The 21,835-nt window shown below is 44.6% G+C and overlaps 1 protein-coding gene across 48 annotated transcripts in view; it reads right to left on the bottom strand.

Annotated features, from left to right (window-relative positions):
• Positions 1 to 21,835, bottom strand: part of RIMS2 (regulating synaptic membrane exocytosis 2) — a 995,106-nt gene that overhangs the window by 181,941 nt on the left and 791,330 nt on the right. For 31 of the 48 annotated variants that reach the window (XM_063924252.1, XM_063924259.1, XM_063924274.1 and 28 more), the window contains one exon: positions 14,869 to 14,958. The exons of 8 other annotated variants lie outside the window; for them this stretch is intronic. In XM_063924252.1, the coding sequence (XP_063780322.1) occupies positions 14,869 to 14,958 (90 nt within the window). Of the gene's footprint in view, positions 1 to 5,113; positions 5,147 to 14,868; positions 14,959 to 21,835 lie in introns of all 48 variants that reach the window. 9 more of the 48 variants (XM_063924261.1, XM_063924278.1, XM_063924282.1 and 6 more) reach the window with 2 other exon arrangements.

Raw genomic sequence — 21,835 nt, 5'->3', positions numbered from 1 at the left:
TAAAATAGAAGAAAAAATATCTGCAGTGCCGCGAATTGATGTCGCATGCTGAAAAATGGGGGACGGAGGCACCATGAGCCCCTCAACCAGTGAAAACATCTATTTCAGTGACATGCGGTCAGGGTAGGCGGACAGAGCAGAGACAGACCTGTCTACTTCCACTATACTGTACTCCATAGTTTGGACTATAAAAATGATTAGAATAATACAGATACAATATTTATAATATTACATATTATATAATATCATCTTTGTATTATTCATATCATCTTTTTATTATTCTAATCATTATATAGCCAAAGTTGTAAATCTGGCTCTGGTGCAGGACTAGCCAATGCCTCCGTAGCCTCCCCAGCCACTGCCCTATAAAATGCAGTGAAGCTGTTGCTCAGAGGGCAGTTTCCAATACTGCAGCCGCCCTGTATTGGCGAAGGCATACTGACAAATCAACATAAACTGCAGGAATACAGAAAGTAAATAAAACACATAGGGGGTCATTCCGAGATGATCGTAGCTGTGCTAAATTTAGCACAGCTACGATCATTCACACTGACATGCGGAGGGGACGCCCAGCACAGGTCTATCCCGCCCCGCATGTCAGTGCAGAAGTGCAACGGCATCGCACAGCGGCGATGCCTTTGCACTTCAAGAGTAGCTCCCGACCAGCGCAGCTTTAGCGTGCTGGCCGGGAGCTACTTATTGCTCCCCGGCCCGCAGCGGCTGCGTGTGACGTCACGCAGCCACTGCGGCCCGCCCCCCGTTCGGTCCGGCCACGCCTGCATTGGCCAGACCGTGCCCACAAAACGGCGGCCACACGCCGCCGTTCCGCCCCCCTGCCCAGTGACCGCCTCTGCGGTACGGCGCCGGCACAGTTCTGACCCGATCGCACCACTGCGATAAATTGCAGCGTGCGATCGGGTCAGAATAACCCATAATTCTGTTGTGAACATGGGGAGTAAGATACGTTTAATTCACTTGGAACCTATTTTAAGTAAACTAGACACACCCCAATCTTCGGTTTAGCACACAATGCCTTCTTCCCCCCTCCCCCCCCCCATTTTCGTGTCCTCCCCATACCTGCCTTATTATATAGCATATTGATCTGAAAATGAAAATTATACCAATGAAAGTGTTATCAACTCATGACAATATGAAATAAAGACGGCATGACATAAATATAACATTTATCGGGCTTAGTCAATCTGCAATTTCTCAACAGAGGCTGTTAAGAGTAAGACATGCTGGAACTTCTAGTGCACTCAAAGGTAGGTGGTCCCCACCTTTGGGGGTAATTCAGACTGCAAAAGGATCGCAGTCTGAAGGTTGGTACCTGTTGGAATGATACTATTATCTGTCTTTACCCAGTAATTGAATGGGAAGAAAAAGCAATAACTAATACCATTTATTGAGACCACATGTGGTGATATATATGAAAGTCACTTATCACATCCCAGACTGGAAATTGTAGCAGGTAAGCTTCATCTCTAGAACATTATGCCCCACTGTATGAAAATCGGTATCTACATCTGACCCGGATGCAGCATTAGTCAGTGAAAAAATGTAACATTATTGTGTGTGTCCAATGGCTGGAAACGCACACTTTCATTTTTAAATTAGTTACACAAAAATGTTTTAGACTGTCTAAAACATTCCTTTTTCCCATTACTTCCATGAAAGGTAATATACCTTAATCAGCCACAAGAGCAAGGAGAATGTGGTTAGCATCCTGGCGGTCATGTGACCAACGCCGAAATTCCAACGCCACTCGGAATCCCAGTGCTATAACCCTGACATCCCGAGGGTATCAGCCATAGCCGCCACCCCCAGAGTCTTAGCCCTAGCCGCCACCCACTCGGTCTTAGCTCTAGCCACCACCCACACTATCAAGGGGATTAGGGGTCAGGAGAGGGGTAAAATAATTACCCTGTCCCCTCTCGGCGTTCTCAGGGTCAGAATGCCGATGTTAGTCATATGACTGCCAGCAGCCCAACCACCGGGATCCATATCACACCCGAAGGATAGCAAGAAAGCAAAATGTGAACTAAGGGGCTGATTGAGAAGTTGACGTTGTAGCGGTTTTGTCCCAATTTTCCACGTTTAGAGATCTGCGCAGTGCAGGAGCCACACTGCGCACCTGCAGATCAGGGGATGTGGTGTTGGTCGCAGTGCCCCAAAAACCTCAGCCTGATTGACATGCTGCCGGAGTTTGGGGGCGGCGATGGAGAGTGTTCCAGCATACAGGAGATCCTGACGGCCTTTTTTCCTGGGCGTGCCCTCTGGTAGGATTCCATGGGTGACAGTATGAAGCAAAATTGTGCATGTTCATTCATTTCAGATTCAGAGGTCCAGAGAGGACCAAAAAAAGCAAGAGGGATTCTCTGTATATTTTCAGCTGCATTTTTGGGGAAACCCCCGATATATAGAGATGACATGACAATTAGTGGTATGAGAGCAGAGCTCTCGCTTTTTCTGATACCCCTTTCACACCGCATAAATAACCCAATATCGAACCGGTATTTTGCCTGGTCGACGCAGGGCGCTGTGCGGTTTGAAAGGGTCAGTCCCGAATTTCCGGGTCGCCTGACACGGTAATTCAACCCAGGAATAAAGAGTTAATCCCAGGCTATTACCGGGTCAGGTGCAGTGTGAACGGGTTTCCCGGATCGATGCGACCTGGTACCCGTTCACAGCAGAGGGAGAGGCGCCACGGAGATGATCTCATCTCCTAGCACCGCCACCGCACCTGGCCCTGATGACGCATCGGTCCCCGCCCCTGATGGCAACCTGACCCGGCAATATTGCCGGGTCGGGAAACCAGTGCTTAGGGTTCAATGCTGGGTCGCACTCAATTTCTGGGTGCGACCCGGCATTAGCGATCTGAAAGCGGTATAAGTGACTCATGCGCAAATTTGGGGATGAGGTGGGAAGGTGTTAGGGTAAGGCTGCAGGAACAAAGGGTTAGTGTAAGTATACTTATCCACGGGAGTCTAACCGCCAGAGTGCTGGTGAGACTCATTCCAATTGCCGGTTTCACGTATCACACCCATTTAATAGGGATGTAGTCAGGATCCTGGCGGTCAGAATACTGACGCCGTGTTCCTGACCGCCAGAATGCCAGCAGCGCTGCCACAGCTATTCCCACTCCTGGGTGTCCACAACACCCATGGAGTGGGAATAGAACCTGTGGCGAAGGCAAGCCTAGAAGGAGCTTCTTTGCGCTCGCCCCCTGCCGGCATTCTGGTGTTTGGGATCCTGGCGTCAGTATTCTGACCGCCGGGATCCCGTATCCAACTCATCTAATATACCTTGAAATTAGGTCTGGCCTGGAGATACAGGTATACGTAGGGCCCTGCTCCTGTCTCATAAAACAAAACAATATACTGTAACAATTTATTAAACAGACTGTGTGGTATTCAGTATGCCGGCTGTTGGGTTCTCGGCACTCAGCATACCGGCACCGGAATCCCGGCAGCCGGCATACCGACAACTATTCTCCCTCTTGGGGGTCCACGACCCCCCTGGAGGGAGAATAAATAGCGTGGCACGCCACCATGCCTGCAGCGAGCACGCAAGGGGCTCATTTGCGCTCGCCCCCCTGCCTGCATGCCGGAGTCCAGGATCCCGATATGCTGGGACTCCCGATTGCCGGCCGCTCATTCTACACCCTACTGACTGGCCCATCATCAGCAAGATAATGGTCAACCGACATACTCACATCCTATAATCTAACATATGTTATTCATTGAATGCTATGAATTTAGGGGGATGATTGTTGGATCAGATTAGGTCTGTTGAGCATCACCTTCCCTATGGTGAATCAGGCCCTTAGTGTGGCCCTACAGTCGATGGACACCCATACTGGGCGTCCTCTGCTGTTTATAGGACTCTCTCACCATTTGCACAAATTACTCGGGAGTCAACATTCAGTCTTATGAGGCTTTTACAGAGTTTGTTCCGCCTATGGAGACATTACTTTCCATATAAAGGTCAGTAAAGACCCCACCCTTTTTGCTTTATATTTCTATTAAGGTTTTATAGTATTATTTATGGTTGTTACAAAAAAAAAAAAAAAAAAGACCAGTAAATTTGCTGAAAGTATTAATCACCTGGCAAGGTCGCATGTGTGTGCATCTACTGTAGCGCATATTTGCAAGCTGCGTATGTGCTGCATCACTGCATATGTCACAGTGATTCTGAGTCAAACTCATCTCGTTTGTTTCTGGGTGACAACTGGGCATGCGCAGGTACAAGAGTTGGAGGTGCTGTGGCCAAGCAGCCAGAGTTACACCATATTATTAGTATGCCTAGGCAGTGTCTATTTCCAGCATATCTCCTGCACCTAGCCTGGGGTAGTGCCTAGACTACAGTGGTGCAGTCTCAGGGGTCCGTGCCACTCAGAGGGGGTCATTCCGAGTTGATCGCTCGCTACCGATTTTCGCAGCGCAGCGATCAGGTAAAAAAGCGGCATTTCTGCGTATGCGTATGCCCCGCAATGTGCACGCGCGACGTACAAGTACAAAGCTCTTTGTGGTTGTGCGCAGGTTCTAGCAAAGTTTTCCTTCACACTGGCAGCCGCAAGAAGATTGACAGGAAGAGGGCGTTACTGGGTGTCAACTGACCGTTTTCAGGGAGTGTTTGCAAAAACGCAGGCATGTCTGAAAAAACGCAGGCGTGACTGAGCGGGTGTATGACGTCAAATCCGGACACAAATAGGCTGAAGTGATCGCAAGCGCTGAGTAGGTTCAGAGCTACTCTGAAACTGCACAAACTGTTTTTGCAGAGCTCGGCTGCACAAGCGTTCGCACTTCTGCTAAGCTAAAATACATTCCCCAGTGGGCGGCGGCATAGCGTTTGCACGGCTGCTAAAACTAGCCAGCGAGCGATCAACTCGGAATGACCCCCAGAATACGGGCAGATACTCGCTTTGGTCCTCCGTCTGTATACAGCATACAGAATGTCGGCAGTTGCAGGCGAATCAGAATTATACTCTAACAGGCCATAATTTAGCATTGCTCATTATGTTTTCCAAAGTATTTCTCAAGGTGAAAAGAAACATGCACAGGACAGACGAGAAAACAATGACAAGAAAGAAACAAATAGTCGAGACACAGACCTGAGTTTCGTCTTCGTGGAGAGTCCAAGTCTTCTGTGGCCAAACCGTGCAATGACAGACAGAGACAAAGGAGATGGGAGTGAGACTCAGGAGAGAGAAAAGGACACTGAAGGACAAGGACCTTACACAGGGTTAGAAACATAACAGTACAGAGCACAATCCGTAATGCCACAGATGACACAGAATGAACAGGTACATAGAAATACAGAGGACGGCAGGAAGAGAAGCCTGGCACACAGGGGTTTCAGGAGAACAATATCAGGATGAAGATCCATAAGAATTAAAACCCTTTGATACATCTTGGAAAAGTTGAGCAATTAATAAAGTAAATGAGAAGTAAATACACACATAACACTGTTACAGAAATGCATACAAGTCTTACGTTACATTGATATTGGTTAGATATAATTACAGGTGTGAGTTATGCCAGTATCTCTGGCTTTCCCATATACTGTAGGTATCAGTAGATCCATTTGTGAGGTGTGATTAGAGCATCATGGCCCAAGATGAGTCCCGGTAGAAGTTGAATTAATTTTGACATGAGGCTGAGACAACGGTCTGACATGATGGGAGACGCATGTGATAAGCAAAGTAGGAAGAACTCAAGTAACTGGGAAGGATTCCAATACAAACTACTTACACTGTTCTGCAGAAGACCTGCATAATCCAAGCTGTACCCCGATGGGTGGGGTTATTGCTCCATAAACAGCAGCTGGGTGAATTCAAACAATTGTAACCCACTCGTTAAATGGATGTTGGTGCACAGTGTGGCTGGGTATTGTGGCGGTAAAGCTCCACTATCTCTGTACCAAAATGTTAAACGACTATAAGCAGATGGGATCTGGTCTGAAGATCGACACTGTCTAGGTCGACAATGTTTAGGTCGACCACTATAGGTCGACAGGGTTTACAGGTCGACATGAGTTTTAAAAAAAATAAAAAATATTTGTTTGAACTTTTTCATGCTTAACGATCCACAAGGACTACGATTGGAACGGTAATCTGAAGCGAGCCATGCGAGGGGACACGGTGCACTAATTTGGCTTCCCGGCCACTGTACGCAGAAAACGACCCCCCCCCCCCCCCAAACCCCTCCCCACACACCATGTCGACCTAGCACATGTCGACCTAGAACCCCTGTCGACCTAGTGACTGTCGACCTATAGTGGTCGACCTAAACATTGTCGACCTAGACACTGTCGGTTTGATGATCCACACCCAGGCAGATTTATCTCTTTGCTCCAGAAGATGGAATATATTTTCCAAAAATAAATGTTCTGTGCTCACAACTATGTGACTTGATGGTTTATATGGTATATAAAACAGAATCATATACAGTATTAAAATATTACTAAATTGATTATATTATATAAAACTCAGCAGCCCTGTGTCGCTCACCAAGACCCTGATCTGTGAGCACTTTAATCTTTCTTTCTATATAGTATGTTCAATTGTTTTCAAGCTAAGTCTGAGGGCCCGATTCTGAGGCGGCCGCATCTGTTGGTGGTGACTGTATGCCGATACAAAGTCCTTCCGTAGTGAACAACCTTGCGTATGAATGTGTGAGCACTGAGACGCCCACCCTGAGCGACTGTAGACGCTGTACTGCCGCGTGGTGAGTCTTTAGATGCCACCATCAGCAGCACCTTCTACACTTGCTCCAGTTCTATTGCAGGTGCAGATTATCCGTCTTTATGTGAACGTTTGATTGTTTGTGTACACAGCCACTGTCAGCAGCACTCCCATAACACGCCCATAGGGGGTAATTCCAAGTTGATCGCAGCAGGAATTTTGTTAGCAGTTGGGCAAAACCATGTGCACTGCAGGTGTGGCAGATTTAACATGTGCAGAGAGAGTTAGATTTGGGTGTGGCGTGTTCAATCTGCAATCTAAATTGCAGTGTAAAAATAAAACAGACAATATTTACCCTGCACAGAAACAAAATAACCTACCCAAATCTAACTCTCTCTGCACATGTTACATCTGCCTCCCCTGCAGTGCACATGGTTTTGCCCAACTGCTAAAAAATTTCCTGCTGCGATCAACTTGGAATTACCCCCATAATACAGACCAACTCCGTGCGTTAGATTAGCCACCGCCCAGGAAGACATTTGTTACCGTGCATCTCACTCGCTACAGTGCCTTTATGCGTACATTGGTCATTCCGAGTTGATTGCATGTAGCAACTTTTTGCTGCTCGTGCGATCAACCTGACGCCGCCTATGGGGGAGTGTATTATAGCATAGCAGGGCTGCGAACACTTGTGCAGCCCTGCTATGCTAAAAAAGTTTCACGTAAAACAAGACCAGGGCTGCAGTTACTCACCCAGTGCGACGGATCCAGCGATGAAGGTCCCGGTCCTGACGTCAGACATCCGCCCTCCAAACCCCTCGACACGCCTGCGTTGGACTCACCACACCTGGAAAACGGTGAGTATCCGCCCCGGAACCCCTCCCGCCTGTCGGTCTTCTTGCGATTGCCGCTGCGATCACATTTTTAGCTGGCGGCGTCTTTGCCAGGCAACGACGCGCGTGTGCAATGCGTCCGCCGCGCATGCCCGCCCGTGCTCACCGCAACGGAGAACCGATGCGTGCGAACGGGTCGGAATGACCCTCATTGTGTAACAGAGTTTTAAGAGATTTATGTGCACTAGCAAAAATGTGCTCAGCTCCATGGAACACTGTCCCTGCGTGCGGCTCTTACTATTTAACATCACAGTCTATAAGTACATCCGATGACTCACATTTACATGTACTTTTTATTTGTCATCACATGAACGTTAATACTACAGTAAAAATGTCTTGCTTTACTTAAATAGGTGAGAGCAGGAAAGGGGTGGGCAGTGTTTTGCTGGGCCCCATGGCAAAGTTGGGCAAAGGGCCCCAATGCCATTCATGTCTCAGCACAGCATGTAATCCAGAGTCCTGGCCAAACCGCTCCCATTGCGCATGGACAAAGATCCTGATTCATGCTTGTAAATAAAGTTAAAAAAAGCACGTGCTGTAACTTTGTGGTTGGAACTAACCATGGCCCTCATTCCGAGTTGATCGGTCGCAAGGCGAATTTAGCAGAGTTACACACGCTAAGCCGCCGCCTACTGGGAGTGAATCTTAGCTTCTTAAAATTGCGACCGATGTATTCGCAATATTGCGATTACTAACTACTTAGCAGTTTCAGAGTAGCTTCAGACTTACTCTGCCTGTGCGATCATTTCAGTGCTTGTCGTTCCTGGTTGACGTCACAAACACACCCAGCGTTCGCCCAGGCACTCCCACCGTTTCCCCGGCCACTCCTGCGTTTTTTCCGGAAACGGTAGCGTTTTCAGCCACACGCCCCTGAAACGCCGTGTTTCCGCCCAGTAACACCCATTTCCTGTCAATCACATTACGATCGCCGGAGCGAAGAAAAAGCCGTGAGTAAAATGACTTTCTTCATAGTAAAGTTACTTGGCGCAGTCGCAGTGCGAACATTGCGCATGCGTACTAAGCGGATTTTCACTGCGATGCGATGAAAAATACCGAGCGAACAACTCGGAATGAGGGCCCATGTTGCAATGCAAGGGGAGCAAATACATTTATATTGTTTCTGTGCAGGGTAAATACTGGCTGCTTTTGCATGTACAGTAGCCCACAAATGTTAGACAGCTTTATTTTTACAATGCAATGTAGAAGTTTGAACACAGCCCACCCAAAACTATCTCTCTCTGCACATGTTACATCTGCCCCACCTGCGGTGCAACATGGTTTTGCAACAGTGGCTTGCTTTCTTGCTTTACTTACAAACATGAATAAGGCCCAATGGGATCCGGTCTGAAGATCGACAGTGTCTAGGACGACAATGTTTAGGTCGACCACTATAGGTCGACAGTCACTAGGTCGACATGGATGGAAGGTTGACAGTGTTTCTAGGTCGACATGTGCTAGGTCGACAGGTCTAAAGGTCGACATGAGTTTTTCACATTTTTTTTCTTTCTTTGAATTTTTTCATACTTAACGATCCACGTGGACTACGATTGGAACGGTAAAGTGTGCCGAGCGAAGCGGTAGCGGAGCGAAGGCACCATGCCCGAAGCATGGCGAGCGAAGCGAGCCATGCGAGGGGACGCGGTGCCCTAATTTGGGATCCCGGTCACTCTACGAAGAAAACGACACAAAAAAATAAAATAAATCCTCATGTCGACCTTTAGACCTGTCGACCTAGCACATGTCGACCTAGAAACCCTGTCGACCTTCCATCCATGTCGACCTAGTGACTGTCGACCTATAGTGGTCGACCTAAACATTGTCGACCTAGACACTGTCGATTTGATGAACCACACCCGACCCAATATGCAAGCCAGCTGTATAAAAATTTCATTTTACTATATGTAGCTTTTTCTGCACTATAAAATACACAGTATAATATATATTTGACATAAATGACTAAAATATCAATACAGCAGTGTATGTTTTACATGGCATTTCATAGAGTATATCAGCATGGTCTAATGTTAATTTTAAAGAGATCTTGTTAGTAGGTTTGGGGGTTTTTTTTACTGTTTTTTTAAGATGGAATTTCTCCTGCCTTTTCCACTTATTAAAAAAAAAAAAAGGGGGGGGGTTTCCACCATTTAAATATAGCTTGCACCTATTACAGTATGCGCTCTCCCAGACCCTGACAGCAGGAGAGCTGCAATGTATCGCACTGTACGCTGGTCCGGTACAGAGGGTATGGTTCTTGCTGACAGTCAAGACCTAGGGGAAATAAAAAGTTTGGATTCCCTTCAAGGTGTCCTGATCGGTCCCACTGAACACCTCTCCAGAATATGTGGCCCATACTGGTATGTCTGTTGTCACCTTTATATTGAATACAACACAAGGAGCATATAAACATGAATACAAAAGTGAACAACTACCACCAGAAAACCAAACACTTATTGATTACAAAATCACCTGACCTCATCGTCCCACATCTAATACTTCACTTCCATTTTCGCCGTTAACAACACTGATGAAAAGAAATATGTTGCAGATCGTCAGAAAAAGTGCCGCATACAGGAGAAACGTGCTGTAACTCCTATCAACATGATTCCGAGTGATGTTTTATTAGCACAGTTTAGAAATTGCATGGGTGGTTGCTGTGGGTTACAACATCCTTTTTAGCTTCATAAGTTTTATTAAATGTCTCATTTTTGATACTGAGAAAAACGTTAGGTTACAAAGTGGTCTTCCATCCGGTAATACAGGCCTTACGTTCAAGAAAGGTTGAGAAAGACATCCGTCTTGATACAAAAGTAGAAATGTGTGTACTATGGAGAGTGGCATTCTACAAACCTGTGGTCCAGACTCATATGTACACTGCCACTGTGACAGTGACCTACATTTCTACATTTAACCAGACGAAGATGGGACAAAATAAGTCCAACCCCTAAATGCCCAAACCCCACCCCAATCCACCAAAGTAGACCCACTTTCTGCAGAAGACCCACTTGCTCTCCCGTAAGCCCTATCCCTTATGAGGTCCATAAATCTGTTCCACCAAAATCAGGACTACTGTGAAGTATGCACTCGGAAACATAAGTATGTAACTTTACCATATATTATTTACAATAGTAGCAGAAAACTATAACACCTCTAGTAAAAAAAACAGTTCAATCACATGCTGCAGAACTGTTTTTTTATTATCATCAAAGAACTGCTGCTTGGAATTTAGGGCAACCAATACCTTCTTTGGGATAGCGAGATAGCTAGATAGACAGATAGATATCCTTATAAAATGTAAAGCTTTCTGCTTCATTGCAGTTAATCATTACCAATCTGAGCCACTGTCGCCAAGGACCCCATGGTCTGGCATCATGAAGTGCTAGATTTGGTATGACATCAGGCAAAGTGCACTTAGTGGAAATGTCAGTCTATTCCCGCTTACTGGATAGAGGGTAGGAAGCCACTTTGCTAATCTACAATCTTCTTTGAGAACATATTGCTGCTTTTTTAACCAAATAATAAAGTATTCAGGGGCAGATGTATTAACCTGGAGACGGCATAAGGAAGTGATAAACCAGTGATATGTGCAAGGTGATAAAGGCACCAGCCAATCAGAGCCTAACTGTTAATTTACATATTGGAGCTGATTGGCTGGTGCCTTTATCACCTTGTACATAAAACTGGTTTATCACTTCCTTATGCCGTCTCTAAGTTAATACATCTGCCCCCTTATATCCAAATCTTACACAAACTTCTACTAGTCTTTATGTAGGTGGGTATTTTAAATAACAATTAGTAGCATTAATGGTGTGTACACACGGTGAGATATTTTCTTACGATTCTGACTATATAGTCAAAATCGTAAGAAAAGTTAGTGCAGATCGCAAGGTGAAAGTCACCTTGCGATCCCGATTCGATGCCGATGCGCAGTCGGCATCGCAAGAATAGCTAGGCTGTGCAGGAAAGTCAATTTTGACTATTTCTATAGAAGAGATAGTCAAAATTGACACTTAGCCAAAATCGCACATAGTCAGTATCGCAAGCACATACTGAGTGTGCTTGCAATACTGACTATGTGCCGACCTAGCCCCTGTCGCATAGTGAGAATCGGGCATAGCCCGAATCTCACCGTGTGTATGGGCCTTACTGGGATCTCACAAAATCATATCGCCCTATCAGAGGCTTGCTTTTGTTTTCTAAACTACAACAGAAACATGTGATCTTTTGCATTTAATCTTTATGTTCTAAATTATTATAGTGACTTTGTTTGTGCATAACAGAAGAAGAGAACCTATTGCAGGTTGATGCCCTAATTACTAATTAAGTGATGCCAACATTATCTGAAAGATGTTGAGCAAAAGTAGATGAAAATGTAAAAGAACAGGTATCAGAAAACAAATCATGTGTAATAGATACAGTATATAGCTATAGATATATAGCAAGATAATATTATAGATGATGTTGCTGGTGTAAAATTGTATTACTTATAGGATAGTTAGGGCGGGATGTACTAATACTCATCGCGGGCCATCGCAGTAATGCTAATGACAGAGCCCCCTGCGATACCTTGTGGTCTGGAGGAGAGGGTGTGCAGGGGTCTCTTTCACCTCCCAGTCCCGGGAGGTGCTGTCTCCAGTCAGTCCCCGGGTTCCTCCTCCTCCTCCCTGCAGCTGGAACGACAGCTGACTGTATTGCTGGGGGAGGAGGAGTTTGGGATCTGGGACCGAGATGGGAGACTGCCTGCACTGAGGTATTGGGTGGTTGGCATGAGCGGCAGAGGTGGCGGGATGCAGTAAGGCTTCTAATGGGTATCGCCATAAAACCTGGCGATACCCTCCGGATTGAAAAGCGAGCGGCCGGGGGTTCGCACATTTGAAAATGCAGTAAAAACCCTGAAGACTGGGTTTTTACCGCATTTTTCCTTTAGTACATCCCGCCCTTATTCTCATTTGTGGTAAGGTATGAACTGTTCATTTTATTTTGTAGAAGTACTGAAATTATTATTCTAAAAAAGAGAGATGGTACTAATGATAAAGTGAGAAGTGTGTATGATGAACAGACATAACTGCAGACACCAGCAGCTGAAGCATCAGAATTCTAAACACATATGTCCTGCCAGGAGAATTTGGCCGAGAAGCCAGTTTTTTGACCAGAATAAAATTGATATTGTTTCGCTGAAATCTATCTTTCTCAATTTTGTAATTGTTGACCTTTAAACTTTCTTCAGTAAAACATGAACAGATATTAATGTTGCTGCGGGACTCTGCAAGGGTAAGCGTTCAAGAAATGGGTGCAGGGTGTGCGGAGTGGGCCACTGTACCCAAGGGCCCGTGTGCACCACACACCTTGCACCCATTGTAGATATGCCACTGTCTGATACGTAACCTAAGGGTTACTGAAATGACAGATGTTCATGCAGATGATCCAACGCTGTGTCTTTGGATGTGTCAGTGGATCACAGAAGTCGACAGGAGGCGCCTCTGGTGGCATCACCACGTTTATTACACAGCACCTGCGTCCAAAGACGTTCATCTCTCTATCAGGCCCAACGTCAGGTCAGAGCCAGCCTTGACCACTTTGGTGTCCTAAGTAAGATTTTAGCTGGTGCCCTCCAGTTCACAAGAATATGCCACAAACTGATGCTCCCCATTCCCTTAGTGGCGGCTGTCGATGACATGGTCACGCTGCTGGGAGACGGCACGCGGTGTGCTGGCGCCTTCTCCGCCCATCTCCTCACCGCCACTGACATGGTGGAGAGGCCAACAGAGGATCTGCCAGCAGGTGGGAGATCTTCCGCAGCCGTGGTAGAGTCACTGCTGCAATGCCAAAAACAGCTGAGGCTTGAGCGCTGCTGCTGAGGGTATTCGGATGATAGGTCAACCGTCAATAGGTCCACACCATATGGTCAACATGTACAAAAGGTTGACATGTCAATAGGTCGACAGTGCTTAAGGTCGACGGGTACAAAAAGTAGGCAGGTTGAAATGGTTCAACATTATAATATATGGTTGACATGAATTTTTACAAATTTTACTTTTTCATACTTTTCCATCCACGCGAACTACGATTGGGAATAGTAAGCAGTGCCGAGCGCCGCGGTAGCGGTGTGAGGCACCCTGACCAAAGCTCGCTCACCATGCAAGGGAACGCGGTACACTAACTGGGATCACGTGGTTAAACATACAAAATGACACCCAAACATGCAAAAAACAACAACAACCTGTCAACCTTTTGCGTGTTGACCATTTCCATGTCGACCTTTTTACTGTCGACCCTTTGTACCGGTCGACCTTTCCAGGTGTATACCTTTTCACTGTTGACCTATTGACCCTGTCAACCTTTTAGCCATGTTGACCACATGCATGTCAATCTCATAAGGGGTCGACCATGTGACTGTCAACTTAACATTGGTCGACCTAAAGATCCATACCCGTCTGCTGAGAGGTCACGTCTGCTGGCGACTCCTCCTGTTAATGCGTGCTGGATGGAGTGGGAGCAGGCCTTCATGCCTTCTGGGTGCCCCCTTCAAGCAATGGCACCCTTGACAGTTGTCTATGTGGCATATGCCCAGGACCAGCTCTGAGTTGGGAAGGGCAAGCTAAATTAAAGGAACTGTCGTACAGTATATGCGACCTTACAGTTGACAACAATGCCATATTTTTCCATTAGAATTGTACACCTCGCTGGTATAACACTGTATATTGTATTGCATCTAATACAAAGTCCAAGAACCCTAATACTTTTAACGCTGTTCAAAGATAGCCTATCCACCTATAGTACCAGTTTTGCCAAAACACCTTCCTTCTCAAAGTATATTACCTAGAAATTTACGAGCAAATTTTTTCTCTAAAATTGTCCTAAAGTTTGAAATTTGGAATTTTCTTTTTCCCTTGAAATATTGGAGCTAAGTTTTCTGAAAAGGGATGATACACAACACTGAGTTAAAGGTCTCACTCTCACTGACTAGGGGCCGGCCGGATATAATGACGTCTGAGTTGGCCAGAGGTGCGGGTTCCTGGACGATCTTGATTGTTTTTTTAAAGCGGCAATTATTTATGAGGCAAAACCATGCCTTGTAAATGATTGGCGCTTTAAAAAACCGTCCGAGTTCGGCCGGGAACCCGCACCTCTGGCCAACTCGGACGTCATTACATCCGGCCGTATGCCTAGACATTGCACACCAAAGTGAGAAGAGCGCATGAAGAACACACTTATTACAAAAGCATGAGCTTTCCCTGAACGCCGTTTATAAGCCTCATGCTTTTAAGGTGGTTTTCAAAAACCCTGACAAACCTGGCTCAGAATGGGGTTTCTTTTTCGGCAACTGTTTGTCATCAGTTATTGCACCATTCACCTTTCTCAGCTGGTCTTCCCAAGTAACTTCTAGCATAAACCAAGAGAAATTAAAACTTGTCAGAAAAAACAATAGAAACATAACACAAAGCCTCACAACAAATTGGGGGAGCTACATTTGGAAAGGATAAACGAGGAGATGGAATAGGAGGAGAAAGGTGTTTTAGGAAGTATTAAAAAAAACCAAAAAACATTTTTATGTTTTTTTAATAGCAATCCTTGAACAATGTTGGTGATATTTTATGTCGTGTTCTGATATCTCTGCTCTTCAGAAATTTGCAGAAAATGTTGTAGTCAAAACAAAGGCAGATTAAAGAAGAACTATTGTTATTCACTAATGTCTTAATATATATTTATATTAAAAAATATATTAAGACATTAATGAATAACAAATGTTAATACATTGCAAATGTAATATATATATATATATATATATATATATATATACTGTATTATAAATTTTTCTAATTATTTCTGAATAAAAAAAGATAAGGGGCTGGATTTAATGCAGTGCAAGACGGCCAAAGCTCAGAGATTCCGAGCGAACTCATACATTTTTATTTATTTTTTAAAGCAGTAATAATTTACAAGGAATAACCAACCTACTTTTGCCTTGTAAATAATTGCCACTTTAAAAAAAAAAAAAAAAAACACGTACGAGTTCGGCCGGAATCTCGGCACTGCATTACATCCGGCCCATATTTTTTTGTTACGATGCATCTTTACTTTATTGTGTTGCTTAGTTTGTTATATTACTGTTATTAAAAGATTCTGAAGACAGATCTTTAAAGTGAGGATTTCAAGTTATCAGTGTCTTTAGACATCGCGTATTGATTCAGCTTATAATATGGCAGTGTCCACTGGGTGTAAGTTGATTAGAACTATATAAAACACCTCAATAAAAAGTGCATTCTCCTGGTAGTTTACCTTCAAGGACACAAAAGCGAGGCTATTGTGAATATTTAAGTAACTGTGCACACTTGATCTCAAGTCTAGCAAACTGTTACCGTCCACAACCTATCTGTAGTGTTCAACATAAGGGGCTTTTAGTCATATAAAGCAATGATGTTCTGTAATACATCGTAAAGAATCAGAGATCAGGTTTGGCAGCCCAGCCATTTGTAATGAGAGCGGATATGTATGCGGTTGATTAGATTGCTCCTCTTCTTGCAATTTTACTAAGCAGCCTCACAAAGTGGTGTCCAGTGCAGATGAAATAATCATGAGACAGTAAGGCTCAACAGCAATGTAAGTGCTCCTAATCACAGAACATCAAGACGTACCATACTCCAATCTGAAAATCAGCATAACGCTAAATGTATATGTGCTAACTGAAAGCAGGGTAGCCATCGGGCGGGGGGGGCGAGCTCTTACAAAGACTACTCACTTAAAAACAGGCCTTCCCTGCACATCAGCTCTCTGCGAATCGTTCCTGTAGGTCCACAACACTCCACCTATATGTAAGTCACAATGTAGGACATCACATAGAGGTGGAGCAGTGCGGCAGAATCTTTTTTTGAGGGAAAGATGAGCCCTGTCCATTTAGTTAGTCCCGGGACCCACAATTTCTGATGGCAGCCCTGACTGAAAAATAATAGAATGTATATATGGTAGCACATAAAAGCGCACATATCACCTATATGCAGTGGAAGCAGACATTTTATGGGCACAACCAATATTCATGAGGCTGTAGCCTACTATTACAGCACTACAATATAGGGGGAGGTGTATCAAAGCTTCTAAAGACTTGAGAAGCAGACAAGTGGCGAAGTTGGCTGTTGCAACCAATCAGCTTATTATTTTATAGAATGTACTTATACTGTAAGTGCTAGCTAGAATCTGATTGGTTGCTATGATCAACCTCTACCCTTGTTCACTCTTTAGAAGCTTTGATAGACCCTCGCCCCCCAACCCACAATCTGCATAGCAAATGGGATAACATACACCCTTCCTGTGAAATATAATGATATTCCAAGGTAACTTCTCCTTCCATTAAACTGTATCTCAATGTAAGGAGAACATTAGCCCTAATAACCTATAGAAAGTCATTTTGATGAAGTAATTAAACATTTTGGGGCTACTGTTGATTGTTCTGTAGATAGTGTAACGTCTGGCGGAGGTAAGTTATACAGCGGAAGAAATGAACAGAGCAGAGGTGTAAGTATTGTTCATACACAATGTATTGTGTACTGTAGTGGTCTTCTGGCAAATGCCAGAAGGTCCGATGTCCGTTTGGGCCGGTCCAGCCACAAAAAGTGCTGGACTGGCCTAGCAGCGCAGCCTCCCGGCTCTCTGCTCAGCCACCCGCCCTCCATCCCACCCGCAGCTGCTACACAGGGAGTGTCACGAGGCCAGGCCCGTCTGACTTGTGGCACGCCCCTGTAAGCCATGGCCACACACCCCTTGGCGTGCGCACGCTCACAGTGGCATGCCAGGGCTACTTCATGGCGCCCCAGTCCATCCCTGTTAGTAGGCACACTAGATTTGTTGCAACTTTGGTATAAAGTTGCATTGTAAACCTAGCAATACATGACACGAGGCATGGCACAAGTCACTTGAATCATACGTCATGTAGCGAGTTGCACACAGATGTCCCTGAAATGCCAACGTCCGTATTCAGGGTATCCGTGCACTGTACTCTTTTTGAATTAGTGATAGGAATAAACATTTTTGGAGACAAAATTTTTTAGTGACCACATCTTTTTAAAGAATTTCCTAATGTAATTAATATCTGGCTAGTGCACGAGGATGCAGTTAATATCCCGAAGGATGGGATCCCGGCGGAATCCTGAAGGACGCCATAAGCCCGGCATCTAAATTCTGATGGAGGGGGGGGATCCCGGCTTCAAAATACTGACAGCCGGAATCCCGATCGTTATTCCAGTGGGACACGCTTGCATCCTGCCGCAGGGGTTGGGAGGTTAGGTTTAGGCATTAGAAGGGACATTAGGGTTAGGGTGCAGGGACAGGAAGGGTAGGGTTAGGTACCGGGGAGGAAGAGTTAGGTTTAGGCACTTAGAAGGGGAAGTTAGGGTTAGGCACCAAGCGGGCCGGGTTAGGTAGGGCAGCGGGGAAGGGAGGGTCGAAATTCCGTTCATTCTTCCAGCGGGATGCACCTGCAACCGGCAGCTTAGGTTTAGGCAGCAGGGAAGGGAGGGTTATGGTTAGGCAGCAGGGAAGGGAGGGTTAGGGTTAGGCAGCGGGGAAGGGAGGGTAAGGGTTAGGCACCACCGGGGAGGGTTAGGGTTAGGCACCACCGGGGAGGGTTAAGGTAGGGGGCGGGGGAGGTTAGGGTACTTTCCAGGGGGCTGCCGGGATTCTGATGGTCGGGATGCCACTGTAGGTATTCTGACCGCCGGCATCCCGTCCATCGGGATATCATACTGAACCCAGTGTACGTAGAGTATCTTCTCGCACAACTAATTTCACCTTGCAAAAGCTACTTGCCAATTTCATAAAAGGTCAGACTTAGATATGCAAACATGTTTATATTTTGTCTTACAATTGGGGTTAGTTTGCTTGTAAGTGCAAACAGTGAAATACTGAATAGCTGCAATGTTACCTCAAAGTGTAATAGTGTCCTGAGTAATTACAGAACAGTGCAATCATTTAGCTGCTGCTTTCAGAGCCAGCCCTAGGCATAGGTAAACTAGGCAAATGCCTAGGGCATTTGATATACCTATGGGCACAAGCAGGCTCTGCTGATTAAAATGATATGCAGCATGCCTATATTCCATGTGTGATTGCGGCTGTATCTGCATACGAAATGCTACTTTACAATGTATTCCTGGAGATCACTGCATTTCTTAAGCAGATACAGCCACAGTTGCACACAGAATATAGGCATGCCACGTATCATTTTAATCAACAGAAGCTGCTTCTGCATCCTATCCACATAGTAATGCAAATAAGATGCATTTTCATCAAAAAAGGCGCCCAATGTTAGCAGAGCTGCCAGCTGACTCACGCCAGGCATCTCCTGCTGCATGGCGTGTTGAGACAAGATGTATGAGGACACATCTGTATCCAAGCAGAGGCAGAGGTCACAGTGTTAGTGGCCATGTGAGTGCTGTGTGCAGGTCGGTTGGTTGTGCAATAGTGTTCTGCATAAGTGTGTCATATATATATAAAGGCATTAATAATGTGCGGCATATGTGTAACGGACATTATGTGTATAAGGGCATTAATAAAGGTTGGCATAATATGTAAGGTGAATTATGTTTATTAGGACATTAATAATGTGTGTCATATGTGTAAGGGGCATTACTGTGAAGTATTGTGTGTATAAATGCATTACTAATGAGTGGCATTATGTGTATAAGATGCTCTGCTGTGTGGTGTAACATATAGAAAGGGCACTACTGTGTGGTCTAATGTGAATAAAGAGCAATATGATGTGGTGTAATGTGAATATCGCATGATATAATGTGAATAAAGTTGCACTACTGTGTGGCATATTTTGAATTGGAGTTACTACTGTGTGGCCATGCCCCTTTCCAGCAAAAACACACCCCTTTTTTGGGCTGTGTGCCGAATGTTTGCACTGTTCCTATTTAACATATAGGGGCTACAAAAACCAAAATGAGGACTGCTATGGGTGAGGGGTGATGGTGCTGGGAAAGGGGCGCAGGGTCAGAGGCGGAACTAGCGGTGGTGCTAGGGGGCACCAGCCAAAAACTTGCCTAGGGCATCATATTGGCTAGGTCCGGCTCTGGCTGCTTTCATTCTCATTCTATTATTAATATGAGGTGATAAGGGTGCTCTTTGCAAACACCAGTTAACTGGGAAAAGTTTAAGAAATACAGCTTTTCTGTGTCTGTACCTCATGAAGTTCTCCAATCTTATGTTTGTACATGCAGCTATAAGGTTGTTTTTGTGCTTCTGTCGAAATAAAATGTACTCAATTTTCCCCCAATGACAACATATCAAAAAGTGCTAGAAAATCAGGTTGCCATACTAACGCATCAACTAGTTACTAATTCATATGAAGAAATGTTCAAGGCATGAATAAAATATAGCACAGGTTCTTGGTAGCAATGGTTCTACACTGAAGCTAAATGTGCTGTTTAGAAACTGCTGACATCAGTGACCGTCCTGCGGTTAAGGTGTTCAGTTAATGACACCTTGGAATTACATTTCCATGTCACCGTCGAGTCAAACAGACAAACTGTCAGCCATGAGCTGCTGACAAACTAAAGGGAAGCTACTGGGAGTGGACTACTATACAGGTTGTCTAATGCTAAATAACATTACTATCAGCACTCCCGCACCTATTTAATCCCTCTTTTACTGAAGAATTTCTAAATAAAATCACAATTTATTTTCGATGAAACGCCTTTGCAAGAGATCTCCACTAGAATACAGCAGTGCCTTCTGGTCATTAGGCGCCAGTGAATGAGATACAGTTAATTGGATTGTATGCATTAATTGGATTACTTTCAGTAACAGCCCATTTTCAGTGTTCCGTATCTCCACCACTTTGGCTGGACCCCCTCTTAGATCTTCTTCTCATCTATATGTTTTGTGCTTTCAAGTGAACATACACTGCAACAAAAACACATTTGAGTGTACCATGAATTGGGCAGAATTATAAATCCAGATGAATGACGCATGTTGGAACAAAGACCACTTCCAGTGCAGGACATCGGTGGCCATTTGTCTTCTCAGACGTTACATCAAACCTTCCAACAATATGGAGATCATATTGTAGGTGGTTATATTTGAATTTTGCCTTAAAACTTGGGTCATAGAACTCATTAGAATGGGCCATCGAGACTGTTCTATAAGTTAATTTACTAATCTTGAAGTCCAAATTTAGAGTGTTTTTAATACAATGCTTAAGTTCTGCGCTAGTCTAATGAACAAGACTCCGCAATTAAGAATCATGTTCGGCAACACATCATTCTGTATGAGGGTTGCGTCTTTCCACGTGGATGTCAGCTGAACATAAATAGTCCATGGAAAGTGTGAAATATTTACACTAAATATGTCGGCTTTGTAGGACTTGGCTGGTAATGGCAGGGGAAAAGCAATAGTCCGTTTTCAGTGGTTTCGTGAATTCTTCTAGTGCTAAAACCTCAAGGAAGATTCTGTGATGTGTTTTATCACCGTGGGTTGCATTTTGGACAATATATCACTTTATATAAGATTTTTTTGTCAAGAACTTATTTTCTGCTTTCCCATTATTTAGTGAAAACGGGTTCAATCAACACAAAACTAACAACTATCATAAAGTAATAAAAAATACAGACTGTTATGCATTTTATCTGTATTTTCATTGCATAATAGTTGCAGAAAAAAAATCACAGTTTACATTGTAGTATTGACAGTAACGTGTCCCGATTTCATCAAAAAGCGTATTCATCGTTATATAATATGGATGTAAATAACTTTTTTTTCTTTAGAATAAAAATAAGAATTTACTTACCGATAATTCTATTTCTCATAGTCCGTAGTGGATGCTGGGGACTCCGTCAGGACCATGGGGAATAGCGGCTCCGCAGGAGACAGGGCACAAAAAGTAAGCTTTTAGGATCACATGGTGTGTACTGGCTCCTCCCCCTATGACCCTCCTCCAAGCCTCAGTTAGGTACTGTGCCCGGACGAGCGTACACAATAAGGAAGGATCTTGAATCCCGGGTAAGACTCATACCAGCCACACCAATCACACCGTACAACTTGTGATTTGAACCCAGTTAACAGTATGATAACAACGAAGAAGCCTCTGAAAAGATGGCTCACAACAATAATAACCCGATTTTTGTAACAATAACTATGTACAAGTATTGCAGACAATCCGCACTTGGGATGGGCGCCCAGCATCCACTACGGACTATGAGAAATAGAATTATCGGTAAGTAAATTCTTATTTTCTCTAACGTCCTAGTGGATGCTGGGGACTCCGTCA

The sequence above is a fragment of the Pseudophryne corroboree genome, chromosome 5 (genome assembly GCF_028390025.1).
Source record: "Pseudophryne corroboree isolate aPseCor3 chromosome 5, aPseCor3.hap2, whole genome shotgun sequence".
Lineage (NCBI taxonomy): Eukaryota > Metazoa > Chordata > Amphibia > Anura > Myobatrachidae > Pseudophryne > Pseudophryne corroboree.
This window is presented reverse-complemented; position numbering and strand designations above follow the sequence as displayed.